Below are 12,772 nucleotides of genomic sequence, written 5' to 3'. Positions count from 1 at the left end.
GTAACGTGTTTGTTGTTTGACATCGCAGAGAAAATGTCGGACAGAACAATGACACGGCAAGTACTGTTGTTTATCTCGGTCCTCTCTCTCAGTTCAGTGCTCGGGCAGGTCAGTTACTCCATTCCCGAGGAAATGGCGAAAGGCTCTTTAGTCGGTAACATAGCGCAGGATTTGGGTTTAGATATAAAGAGACTGAAATCAGGTAAAGCTCGTATCTATACTGGAGACAGCGCAGAATACATCGAGCTGAATAAAGAAAGGGGGGTCCTCCTGATCAAAGAGAGAATAGACCGAGAAGCGCTCTGCGGACAGACGACGCCTTGTGCTTTACATTTCCAAATCATTTTGGAAAACCCGATGGAATTTTACAGCATCACAGTTGAGGTAACGGATGTAAATGATAACGCTCCCGTTTTCAAAAAGAGCGAAATGAAATTCAGAATCAGCGAGTCGGCCGTTACAGGAGCAAAATTCGTGTTAGAGAGGGCGATGGATTTGGATGTTGGTGTCAATGGCCTCCAAAGCTATTCACTGAAACCAACCGATAATTTCATCCTTAAATTAAAAAATCAGCCTGATGGTGCAAAAACAGTAGAGATGATTTTACAGAAACCTCTAGATCGAGAAAAACAGGATCATTTATCTTTAGTACTCACTGCAATAGATGGAGGCGAGCCGCAGCTATCTGGAACTGTGCAGATTCATATTACTGTTCTAGACGCTAATGACAATGCGCCTGTTTTTACGCAGGACATTTATAAGGCAATCATAAGAGAGAACTCACCTAAAGGTACAGTTGTAATCTCTGTCAGTGCATCTGATTCTGATCAAGGTTCTAATGGTAAAATAACATATTCGATATCGAATTCACTCGATGATGTCCCTGAATTATATGAAATAAACGAGTCGAGCGGTGAAGTGAGATTGATAGGTAATATTGATTTTGAAAAGTCACGACAATATCAAATACACGTACAAGCAAGTGATGATGGAGGACTGACCGACTCATGCAAAATAATCGTCGAAGTTGTTGATTCAAATGACAACATACCAGCTATTAATGTGATGTCTAAGTCGAGTGTCATATCCGAAGACACTAAACCTGCAACGGTAGTGACAATGATCAATATTCAAGATCCAGACTCTGGTGAAAATGGCAAGGTGCAGTGCTCAATTAACGATAATATCCCATTTACAATTAAATCTACGTCGAATAACTTCTTTAGTTTATTAACAGATAGTGATTTGGACAGAGAGAGAGACTCTGAGTATAACATCAGTGTGACGTGCTCTGATGAGGGAGTGCCCTCGCTCTCCAGCAGCGTCACTCTCACCTTACAGATATCAGATGTGAATGACAACGCGCCTGTCTTTGAGAGGAGCTCATATGAGGCTTACATTATAGAAAACAACACACCGGGCCTCTCTATATTCACAGTGAAAGCCAGAGACGCTGACTGGAACCAGAATGCCCGTGTTTCATACATACTGGAGGACTCCTCGCTTAACGGAGTGCCCGTCTCCTCATATGTGTCCGTTAGTGCTGATAGCGGAGTCATCCATGCAGTGCGCTCTTTTGACTACGAGCAGATCAAGGATTTCCACTTCCGCGTAAAAGCGCAGGACGGAGGCTCCCCTCCACTCAGTAGCAATGTGACTGTGAAAATAATGATCCAGGACCAGAACGATAACGCACCTCAGGTTCTGTACCCAGTCCAGACTGGCGGCTCTCTGGTGGCTGAAATGGTGCCTCGTTCAGCAGATGTGGGCTATCTTGTCACTAAAGTGGTGGCTGTTGATGTGGACTCTGGACAGAATGCCTGGCTCTCGTATAAACTGCAGAAAGCGACAGACAGGGCGCTGTTTGAAGTGGGCTTACAGAATGGGGAAATAAGAACTATACGCCAAGTCACTGATAAAGATGCTGTGAAACAAAGGCTCACTGTTGTAGTGGAGGACAACGGGCAGCCCTCTCGTTCAGCTACAGTCAATGTTAACGTGGCGGTGGCGGACAGCTTCCCTGAAGTGCTCTCAGAGTTCACTGACTTTACACACGACAAGGAGTACAATGACAACCTGACTTTTTACTTAGTCTTGGCTTTGGCTGTAGTTTCATTTCTGTTCATCACGTGTTTAGTGGTTATTATATCAGTGAAAATATACAGATGGAGACAGTCTCGCATCCTCTATCATTCCAATCTCCCGGTTATTCCGTATTATCCACCGCGTTACGCAGACACTTTGGGGACAGGAACTCTACAGCACGTGTACAATTATGAGGTGTGCAGGACGACTGACTCCAGAAAGAGTGACTGTAAGTTCGCCAGACCCGGTAGTCAGAGCGTACTGATAGTGGACCCCAGTACAGGGACGATGCAACGGATGCAGAGTGAAAAGAACATCCTGGATGAACCGGACTCACCACTCGAGGTTGGTTCAAATTGAAGATTGATTGAGGCTTTACTTATGAGTGTTTGGAAACGTTCGTATTCCGGTTATTTTACATGTCTAATTGCCGTTGGCTTCAGTGACCTATTCAGCACTCGGCGTTATGGACAGCAACGCTTTCCATGACGAACTGCGGCGAACGAATGTGGTTAAACATTTAATAGCTTTCTCACCGGATAATTGTTGCACTCATTACTTAATACTTGTTATAGTATCTGTCTGTGCTTTCACATTATCCACTGGGGTATTACCATTTCAATTCAACACATGTTGTGTGATTGAGTATGCTTTGCCTGATGAAAATGCCTCTACGTCATACCTTAAACTTCAGAACAAGTTGCTGTGGACTGCGGCGCTTTGTACAGCGAGCTGCAGTAATGTCTTTCATTTGGTTAATCCACATTCAATAACTCACGCACCGCGGGCCTCTTGTACTTTAGTTTTTTCATATATGTTTGTATGTGTTTCATATCAACGTTTTGGATCATCCCAAATTCATTGTCTAACATTGTTGTATGACTGGATGCCTCCAGATGTTGCCATAGGCTCTCTGTCGTTTCATTGAGTAACGTGACTCTAATGAGATATGAGCTCCTATACAGGACTGGATGTTACATCTGTTTTGTCGCACTACTGAACTAATCATTAGCTTTGTTGGCTGTCGCCTAACTATTTCGATCCAAGATCATATGTATGTGGAGTTTAATTATTCTACTTTTGTTGATATAGTGATGTTTGTGTAGTTCATTGCATTGAACTCTTAGGGCCGCTGTTGGTCAGTATGTTGCCGTTTTCGGCTAGATTTGCAGCAGAACCTCCCCCATCATCTCGATATATTAGAGGGAGAGAGAGAGAGCCCGCACGCAGAGCGCACAGTCCGGGCTACTGAGAACGCTAAGCACGGAGATACTAGACGAGCTGTATTCTTTTGTTCCAGGATCACTGACAGAAATCTTTTTTACCCTCAACCAAAGGATTACAATAGTAATCTTATAGTATACCTTGTGGATGGTATGTTGTTTTTGTCCTAATGGCGCTGGGGAAAATGTCGGACAGAACAATGACACGGCAAGTACTGTTGTTTATCTCGGTCCTCTCTCTCAGTTCAGTGTTCGGGCAGGTCAGTTATTCCATTCCCGAGGAAATGGCGAAAGGCTCTTTTGTCGGTAACATAGCGCAGGATTTGGGTTTAGATCTAAAACGGCTTAAATCAGGTAAAGCTCGACTACACGTCGGCAGCAGCGCAGAATACATCGAGCTGAATAAAGAAAGGGGAGTCCTCCTGATCAAAGAGAGAATAGACCGAGAAGCGCTCTGCGGACAGACGACGCCTTGCGCACTGCATTTTCAAATCATTATGGAAAACCCAATAGAATTCTTTCGCGTTACAATTGAGATCACCGATATAAATGACAATGCTCCATTTTTCCAAAAGGATTCTATGAAGTTCGAAATAGGTGAGTCGGCTTTGACGGGAGCAAAATTCGTCCTGGATAGAGCTTTCGACTCTGATATTGGTGTAAATGGGCTGCAAAGCTACTCGCTTAATCCAACGGATAATTTCATTCTGAAATTACAAAGTCAAGCTGATGGAAGTAAAAAGGTAGAGATAGTTTTACAGAAATCTCTAGATCGAGAGAAACATGAGCAGATATCTTTGTTGTTAACTGCAGTGGATGGAGGAGAGCCACAGATGTCTGGAACAATGCAGATACATGTTACTGTGTTGGATATAAACGACAATGCTCCAGTTTTTACGCAGGCGATATATAAGGCGAGTTTGGTCGAAAATTCGCAGAGAGGCACTTTATTAACGACAGTAAGTGCAACCGATATAGATCATGGATCGAATGGCGTAGTTACATTCTCCATATCAAGTAGTGCCGTGGGTATATTGAATCATTTTGAAATAGATGAGCGCAATGGTGAAGTTCGTTTAATAGGCGAGGTTGATTATGAAAAATCTAAACATTATCAGATAGACATAGAAGCAAAAGATCAAGGAGGTCTTTCCGATTCTAGTAAACTGATAGTAGATATCATCGATGTTAATGACAACAAACCTACTATTGATTTAATGTCAACATCACGGTCAATACCAGAAGATTCTCCTTCTCAGACAGTTATAGCTGTAATGAGTGTCCATGATCCTGACTCTGATAATAACGGAGTAGTGAATTGTGTTTTAAGTGAAACTATTCCGTTCACTATCAAATCTACATCTAATGGTTTCTATAGTTTATTAACAGATAGTGATTTGGACCGAGAGAGAGACTCTGAGTATAACATCAGTGTGACGTGCTCTGATGAGGGAGTGCCCTCGCTCTCCAGCAGCGTCACTCTCACCTTACAGATATCAGATGTGAATGACAACGCGCCTGTCTTTGAGAGGAGCTCATATGAGGCCTACATTATAGAAAACAACACACCGGGCCTCTCTATATTCACAGTGAAAGCCAGAGACGCTGACTGGAACCAGAATGCCCGTGTTTCTTACATACTGGAGGACTCCTCGCTTAACGGAGTGCCCGTCTCCTCATATGTGTCCGTTAGTGCTGATAGTGGAGTCATCCATGCAGTGCGCTCTTTTGACTACGAGCAGATCAAGGATTTCCACTTCCGCGTCAAAGCACAGGATGGAGGCTCCCCTCCACTCAGTAGCAATGTGACTGTGAAAATAATGATCCAGGACCAGAACGATAACGCACCTCAGGTTCTGTACCCAGTCCAGACAGGCGGCTCTCTGGTGGCTGAAATGGTGCCTCGTTCAGCAGATGTGGGCTATCTTGTCACTAAAGTGGTGGCTGTTGATGTGGACTCTGGACAGAATGCCTGGCTCTCGTATAAACTGCAGAAAGCGACAGACAGGGCGCTGTTTGAAGTGGGCTTACAGAATGGGGAAATAAGAACTATACGCCAAGTCACTGATAAAGATGCTGTGAAACAAAGGCTCACTGTTGTAGTGGAGGACAACGGGCAGCCCTCTCGTTCAGCTACAGTCAATGTTAACGTGGCGGTGGCGGACAGCTTCCCTGAAGTGCTCTCGGAGTTCACTGACTTTACGCACGACAAGGAGTACAATGACAACTTGACTTTTTACTTAGTCTTGGCTTTGGCTGTAGTTTCATTTTTGTTCATCACGTGTTTAGTGGTTATTATATCAGTGAAAATATACAGATGGAGACAGTCTCGCATCCTCTATCATTCCAATCTCCCGGTTATTCCGTATTATCCACCACGTTACGCAGACACTTTGGGGACAGGAACTCTACAGCACGTGTACAATTACGAGGTGTGCAGGACGACTGACTCCAGAAAGAGTGACTGTAAGTTCGCCAGACCCGGTAGTCAGAGCGTACTGATAGTGGACCCCAGTACAGGGACGATGCAGCGGATACAGAGTGAAAAGAACATCCTGGATGAACCAGACTCTCCACTGGAGGTTGGTGTGAATGAAAATAAATTGCACTATTACTTGTGAGTGTTTGGACACTTTAGAACATCCGTCCAATTGAAATCGCCTACACTAAATCGCCTAGCCTACATTAAAATGACCATTCCAATTTTGTGGTGGAATTACAATTACATCGGTGAGTTTGTATTCTTTTAAACTTTAACAAGAACTATTAAGCTCTTATTTTACACTAATAGCAATATCAATACATTGAATATGGTGGCTTGCTATACCTTAGACTAGCCTACAAGTGGTATTGTGTTCAATAGTTCATCAACAGCATATTTTAGGCTTCTTGTGTTTTTGTGTTTTAATGTTTTGTTTATATTTCACATTCACTTATGCTGATCATCTACTCTGAATATTTGTCATCCTTTATGTTGAGTATAGCCTTTAGACTATGTGACGTGTCTTTTTCGAAAAGAAAAACCAATTGGGCCATCAATATACCTTTCAGAACTATGACAGTGCATTGAGCAATATTAGACTGAAGGGATTAAACATTTTATGTTGACATGTTCAATGTTCTTTATGCTTGAGGGAATTCTGAACCTATAAACAACTGTGTTTACTTCAAATGCCTCTGTTTTTGCTTTTCAAATTGGCAGGTTACATATTTCAGTGTACGTGACTGTCTTGTAATCTTGAGTTGTTCATATGAAAGTATGTTGTGTAGTTCATTGCGTTGAACTCAGAGGGCCGCTGTCGGTCAGTGTGTTGCAGTTTCAGAGGAGATTTGCAGCAGTACCGCCCTCATAATTTCGATATATTAGACAGAGAGAGAGCCACACGCCAGACTGCACAGTTCGGGTTAGCGAGGACTAGCAACAAAACACAGATCTGGAATTCCTTTGTTCCAGAGTTGTGGATTATGGACGCTGTTTTCGTTTGATATTTGGCTCTGAAAACTAACGGAATATTACAGTCTGACATACGGAATACAACGTGTTTGTTGTTTCATATCGTAGAGAAAATGTCGGACAGAACAATGACACGGCAAGTACTGTTGTTTATCTCGGTCCTCTCTCTCAGTTCAGTGCACGGGCAGGTCAGTTACTCCATTCCCGAGGAAATGGCGAAAGGCTCTTTAGTTGGTAACATAGCGCAGGATTTGGGTTTAGATTTAAAAAGACTGAAATCAGGTAAAGCTCGTATCTATACTGGAGACAGCGCAGAATACATCGAGCTGAATAAAGAAAGGGGAGTCCTCCTGATCAAAGAGAGAATAGACCGAGAAGCGCTCTGTGAACAGACGACGCCTTGCGCTCTACATTTTCAGTTGATTCTAGAGAATCCGATGGAATTTTACACCATGACAGTTGAGATCATAGATATTAATGATAACCCTCCTACCTTTGAAAAAATCGAAGTCAAATTCAAAATCAGCGAGTCTGCAGTCAGTGGGGCAAAATTTGTGTTAGAACGGGCGATGGATCTTGATGTGAGTATCAATGGCCTCCTAAGTTATGTGCTTAAACCAACCGATAATTTTGCTCTTAAATTGCATAATCAAGCGGATGGACATACAAATTTAGAGATGGTTTTGCAGAAACCTCTAGACCGAGAGAAGGAGGAGCAGGTTTCTTTGGTGTTGACCGCAGTTGATGGAGGCGAGCCGCAGATGTCTGGAACAATGCAGATACTCATCACTGTATTAGACGTTAATGATAATGCGCCTGTTTTTACGCAGGAGATTTATAAAGCTACCGTCATCGAGAATGCTCCTAAAGGTACAGTTGTAACTACAATCAGTGCATCAGATGCAGATCATGGATCCAACGGTAAAATAACGTATTCAATCACAAATAATGCCAGGGGAATGTTTGATGTAAATGAGGACAATGGTGAGGTCAGATTAATAGGAAATATTGACTATGAAAAATCACGAAATTTTCAGATAAATTTGCGCGCAAGTGATGATGGGGGACTCACAGATTCATGTAAAGTTATAGTTGATGTAGTTGACACCAATGATAACAAGCCTACTATTAATATCATGTCTAAATCTAATGTGATATCCGAAGATGCCAAACCTAATACAGTTGTAACTATGATTAACATTCAAGACCCAGATTCAGGTGAAAATGGCAAAGTCCAATGCTCTATCAACGAAAACATCCCTTTTGTAATGAAAACCACATCAAATAATTTCTTTACATTAGTCACGGATAGTGATTTGGACCGAGAGAGAGACTCTGAGTATAACATCAGTGTGACGTGCTCTGATGAGGGAGTGCCCTCGCTCTCCAGCAGCGTCACTCTCACCTTACAGATATCAGATGTGAATGACAACGCGCCTGTCTTTGAGAGGAGCTCATATGAGGCCTACATTATAGAAAACAACACACCGGGCCTCTCTATATTCACAGTGAAAGCCAGAGACGCTGACTGGAACCAGAATGCCCGTGTTTCTTACATACTGGAGGACTCCTCGCTTAACGGAGTGCCCGTCTCCTCATATGTGTCCGTTAGTGCTGATAGTGGAGTCATCCATGCAGTGCGCTCTTTTGACTACGAGCAGATCAAGGATTTCCACTTCCGCGTAAAAGCGCAGGACGGAGGCTCCCCTCCACTCAGTAGCAATGTGACTGTGAAAATAATGATCCAGGACCAGAACGATAACGCACCTCAGGTTCTGTACCCAGTCCAGACTGGCGGCTCTCTGGTGGCTGAAATGGTGCCTCGTTCAGCAGATGTGGGCTATCTTGTCACTAAAGTGGTGGCTGTTGATGTGGACTCTGGACAGAATGCCTGGCTCTCGTATAAACTGCAGAAAGCGACAGACAGGGCGCTGTTTGAAGTGGGCTTACAGAATGGGGAAATAAGAACTATACGCCAAGTCACTGATAAAGATGCTGTGAAACAAAGGCTCACTGTTGTAGTGGAGGACAACGGGCAGCCCTCTCGTTCAGCTACAGTCAATGTTAACGTGGCGGTGGCGGACAGCTTCCCTGAAGTGCTCTCGGAGTTCACTGACTTTACGCACGACAAGGAGTACAATGACAACCTGACTTTTTACTTAGTCTTGGCTTTGGCTGTAGTTTCATTTCTGTTCATCACGTGTTTAGTGGTTATTATATCAGTGAAAATATACAGATGGAGACAGTCTCGCATCCTCTATCATTCCAATCTCCCGGTTATTCCGTATTATCCACCGCGTTACGCAGACACTTTGGGGACAGGAACTCTACAGCACGTGTACAATTACGAGGTGTGCAGGACGACTGACTCCAGAAAGAGTGACTGTAAGTTCGCCAGACCCGGTAGTCAGAGCGTACTGATAGTGGACCCCAGTACAGGGACGATGCAGCGGATACAGAGTGAAAAGAACATTCTGGATGAACCGGACTCACCACTCGAGGTTGGTCGGAATTAAATGTTAAACGAGGATTTAACGAATATTCGGCTAAAATAATAAAAGTAGCTGTAGTTGTTTGTGTAGCCCTTTCAGCACCAATGATGTGGACAGCGACGCTTTTCATTATATTTCTGTTGTGCGCTTTTATTAAATTGCTGCATTATATTAATACGTCAATGCATTGTGAAGCAGCATAACATTCCAGCTGTGAGGAATTGCATTTGTATCAGTGAGTTAGTCGCTTATAACCTACTTTTCAATAAGAATTGTTCAACTTTTTCTGCGTTACAAGCAATATCAATACAATGAATATGGTTCTTTGAATGATTTTTTTGTGATTAATCAGTACAGTGTTGTTTAATTACATTTACAATACTATTAATGCGCTCTGAGTTTGTATCTCTCTGTCTATTGAGTAGCGTGTTTGTTTGACGCGAAAACAATAGCTTAGGCCTCTTCCGTCAGTTTCGTAGTGACATTTCTTGGATCAACATGAGCCTGGTCAAATTTGAAGCCCACGTGATCTATTATTTTCTTGCGACAATATTGAACCTGATTTTAGCATGGTTTACTTCAAGTACACAAGTTTTGATTTTCAAATTGGCAGTTTTTTAATGCACATTACTTTATTAGAATTATTTTAATTGTTGACATGAAAGCATTCTGTGCAGTTCATTGCAATGAACTCAGAGGGCCGCTGTTGATCAGTGTGTTGCAGTTTTAAGAACAGATTTGCAGCAGAACCTCCCCCATCATCTCGATATTTTAGAGAGAGAATGAGCCGCACACAGTGTGCACAGTCCGGGTTACAGAGAACACTCAGCACAGAGACGCCGAGCTGCGATTCTTTTGTTCCAGAGCTGTGGATTGTAGGCTATTTTTCCTTTCATGTTTGTGCACAGAACACTAACGGAATATTTCAGATTGCTTCACGGATTTGTGTTTCCTGTTTAATATTTGAGAGAAAATGTCGGACAGAACAATGACACGGCAAGTACTGTTGTTTATCTCGGTCCTCTCTCTCAGTTCAGTGCACGGGCAGGTCAGTTACTCCATTCCCGAGGAAATGGCGAAAGGCTCTTTAGTCGGTAACATAGCGCAGGATTTGGGTTTAGATCTAAAAAGACTGAAATCAGGTAAAGCTCGTATCTATACTGGAGACAGCGCAGAATACATCGAGCTGAATAAAGAAAGGGGAGTCCTCCTGATCAAAGAGAGAATAGACCGAGAAGCGCTCTGCGGACAGACGACGCCTTGCGCACTGCATTTGCAGGTCACTTTAGAAAACCCGATGGAGTTATACCCAGTAACCGTAGAGATTACAGATATTAACGACAATGCTCCCAGTTTTAAAAAGACTGAGCGGAGATTCGAGATAAGCGAGTCAGCTGTCACTGGATCTAAATTCGTATTAGAGAAAGCAGTGGATCTAGACATTGGTGAAAATGGCCTTCAAAGCTACTCACTGAAGTCCTCTGATAATTTTATTCTGAAATTGCATAGTCAGGCAGATGGGACTAAAAAGGTAGAGATGGTTTTACAGAAGCCATTAGATCGAGAAAAACAGGAGCAGATATCTTTGTTGTTAACTGCAGTGGATGGAGGCGAGCCTCAGATGTCTGGAACAATGCAAATACATGTTAGTGTGTTAGACGCTAATGACAATGCTCCGGTTTTTACTAAACCAGTTTATAAGGCCACTATAACAGAGAATTCACAAAAAGGGACGGTTATCATGACAGTGAGTGCTTCTGATGCTGACAAGGGATCAAATGGTGAAGTATCGTATCTAATTTCAAACATGGATAGTGTTTCTGAGATATTTCATATAAATGAAAATGGTGATGTGATATTAGATGGTGAAATCGATTATGAAAAAGCCAAAAATTACCACATTGAAATAGAAGCGATAGATAACGGTGGTCTGTCGGATTCAAGTAAAATAATCATTGATGTTAGTGACGTAAATGATAATAGCCCCGTTATCAATTTGATTTCCAAATCAGGTTCAATACCAGAGGATTCCCGTCCTAGCACGGTTATAGCTATGATGAGCGTGAACGACCCAGATTCTGAAACTAACGGTAAAGTTAGCTGTGGGATAAATGAAAACATCCCTTTCACGATCAAATCTACATCTAATGGATTCTATAGACTAGTAACGGATAGTGATTTGGACCGAGAGAGAGACTCTGAGTATAACATCAGTGTGACGTGCTCTGATGAGGGAGTGCCCTCGCTCTCCAGCAGCGTCACTCTCACTTTACAGATATCAGATGTGAATGACAACGCGCCTGTCTTTGAGAGGAGCTCATATGAGGCCTACATTATAGAAAACAACACACCGGGCCTCTCTATATTCACAGTGAAAGCCAGAGACGCTGACTGGAACCAGAATGCCCGTGTTTCTTACATATTGGAGGACTCCTCGCTTAACGGGGTGCCCGTCTCCTCATATGTGTCCGTTAGTGCTGATAGTGGAGTCATCCATGCAGTGCGCTCTTTTGACTACGAGCAGATCAAGGATTTCCACTTCCGTGTAAAAGCGCAGGATGGAGGCTCCCCTCCACTTAGTAGCAATGTGACTGTGAAAATAATGATCCAGGACCAGAACGATAACGCACCTCAGGTTCTGTACCCAGTCCAGACTGGCGGCTCTCTGGTGGCTGAAATGGTGCCTCGTTCAGCAGATGTGGGCTATCTTGTCACTAAAGTGGTGGCTATTGATGTGGACTCTGGACAGAATGCCTGGCTCTCGTATAAACTGCAGAAAGCGACAGACAGGGCGCTGTTTGAAGTGGGCTTACAGAATGGGGAAATAAGAACTATACGCCAAGTCACTGACAAAGATGCTGTGAAACAAAGGCTCACTGTTGTAGTGGAGGACAACGGGAAGCCCTCTCGTTCAGCTACAGTCAATGTTAACGTGGCTGTGGCGGACAGCTTCCCTGAAGTGCTCTCGGAATTCACTGACTTTACGCACGACAAGGAGTACAATGACAACCTGACTTTTTACTTAGTCTTGGCTTTGGCTGTAGTTTCATTTCTGTTCATCACGTGTTTAGTGGTTATTATATCAGTGAAAATATACAGATGGAGACAGTCTCGCATCCTCTATCATTCCAATCTCCCGGTTATTCCGTATTATCCACCGCGTTACGCAGACACTTTGGGGACAGGAACTCTACAGCACGTGTACAATTATGAGGTGTGCAGGACGACTGACTCCAGAAAGAGTGACTGTAAGTTCGCCAGACCCGGTAGTCAGAGTGTACTGATAGTGGACCCCAGTACAGGGACGATGCAGCGGATGCAGAGTGAAAGGAACATCCTGGATGAACCAGACTCTCCACTAGAGGTTGGTGTGAAAGACAATTTAACCGTGGGTTTACTTCTGAATGCTTGGAATTTTTTTAATATTCGTCTAACGGAGACAAAAAAAACGTTCAGCACCAGTGGGGTGGCCAGCGGTGCATTTCATTATATCGCTGCTGTGAGCTTTTTATTTTAAT

At 43.2% G+C, this 12,772-nt stretch overlaps 2 protein-coding genes across 2 annotated transcripts; both read left to right on the top strand.

Annotated features, from left to right (window-relative positions):
- Positions 1-33: 33 nt before the first annotated feature.
- Positions 34-9,278, top strand: LOC310816059 (uncharacterized protein; the record flags this gene model as incomplete). The annotated part of the gene is made up of 3 exons (XM_083686067.1): positions 34-2,362; positions 4,482-5,849; positions 7,864-9,278. 3 exons carry the CDS (start codon positions 34-36, stop codon positions 9,276-9,278), a joined length of 5,112 nt encoding a protein of 1,703 aa, XP_083542193.1.
- Positions 9,279-10,227: 949 nt separating this feature from the next.
- On the top strand, positions 10,228-12,771 carry LOC310816058 (protocadherin beta-16-like; the record flags this gene model as incomplete). The annotated part of the gene is made up of 1 exon (XM_083686066.1): positions 10,228-12,771. One exon carries the CDS (start codon positions 10,228-10,230, stop codon positions 12,769-12,771), a length of 2,544 nt encoding a protein of 847 aa, XP_083542192.1.
- Between the last annotated feature and the right edge of the window lies 1 nt (position 12,772).

The sequence above is a fragment of the Argentina silus genome (genome assembly GCF_951799395.1).
Source record: "Argentina silus genome assembly, chromosome: 15".
Classification (NCBI taxonomy): Eukaryota; Metazoa; Chordata; class Actinopteri; order Argentiniformes; family Argentinidae; genus Argentina; species Argentina silus.
The sequence above is the reverse complement of the archived record's forward strand: the minus strand, read 5'-3'. Positions and strand labels throughout refer to the sequence as shown.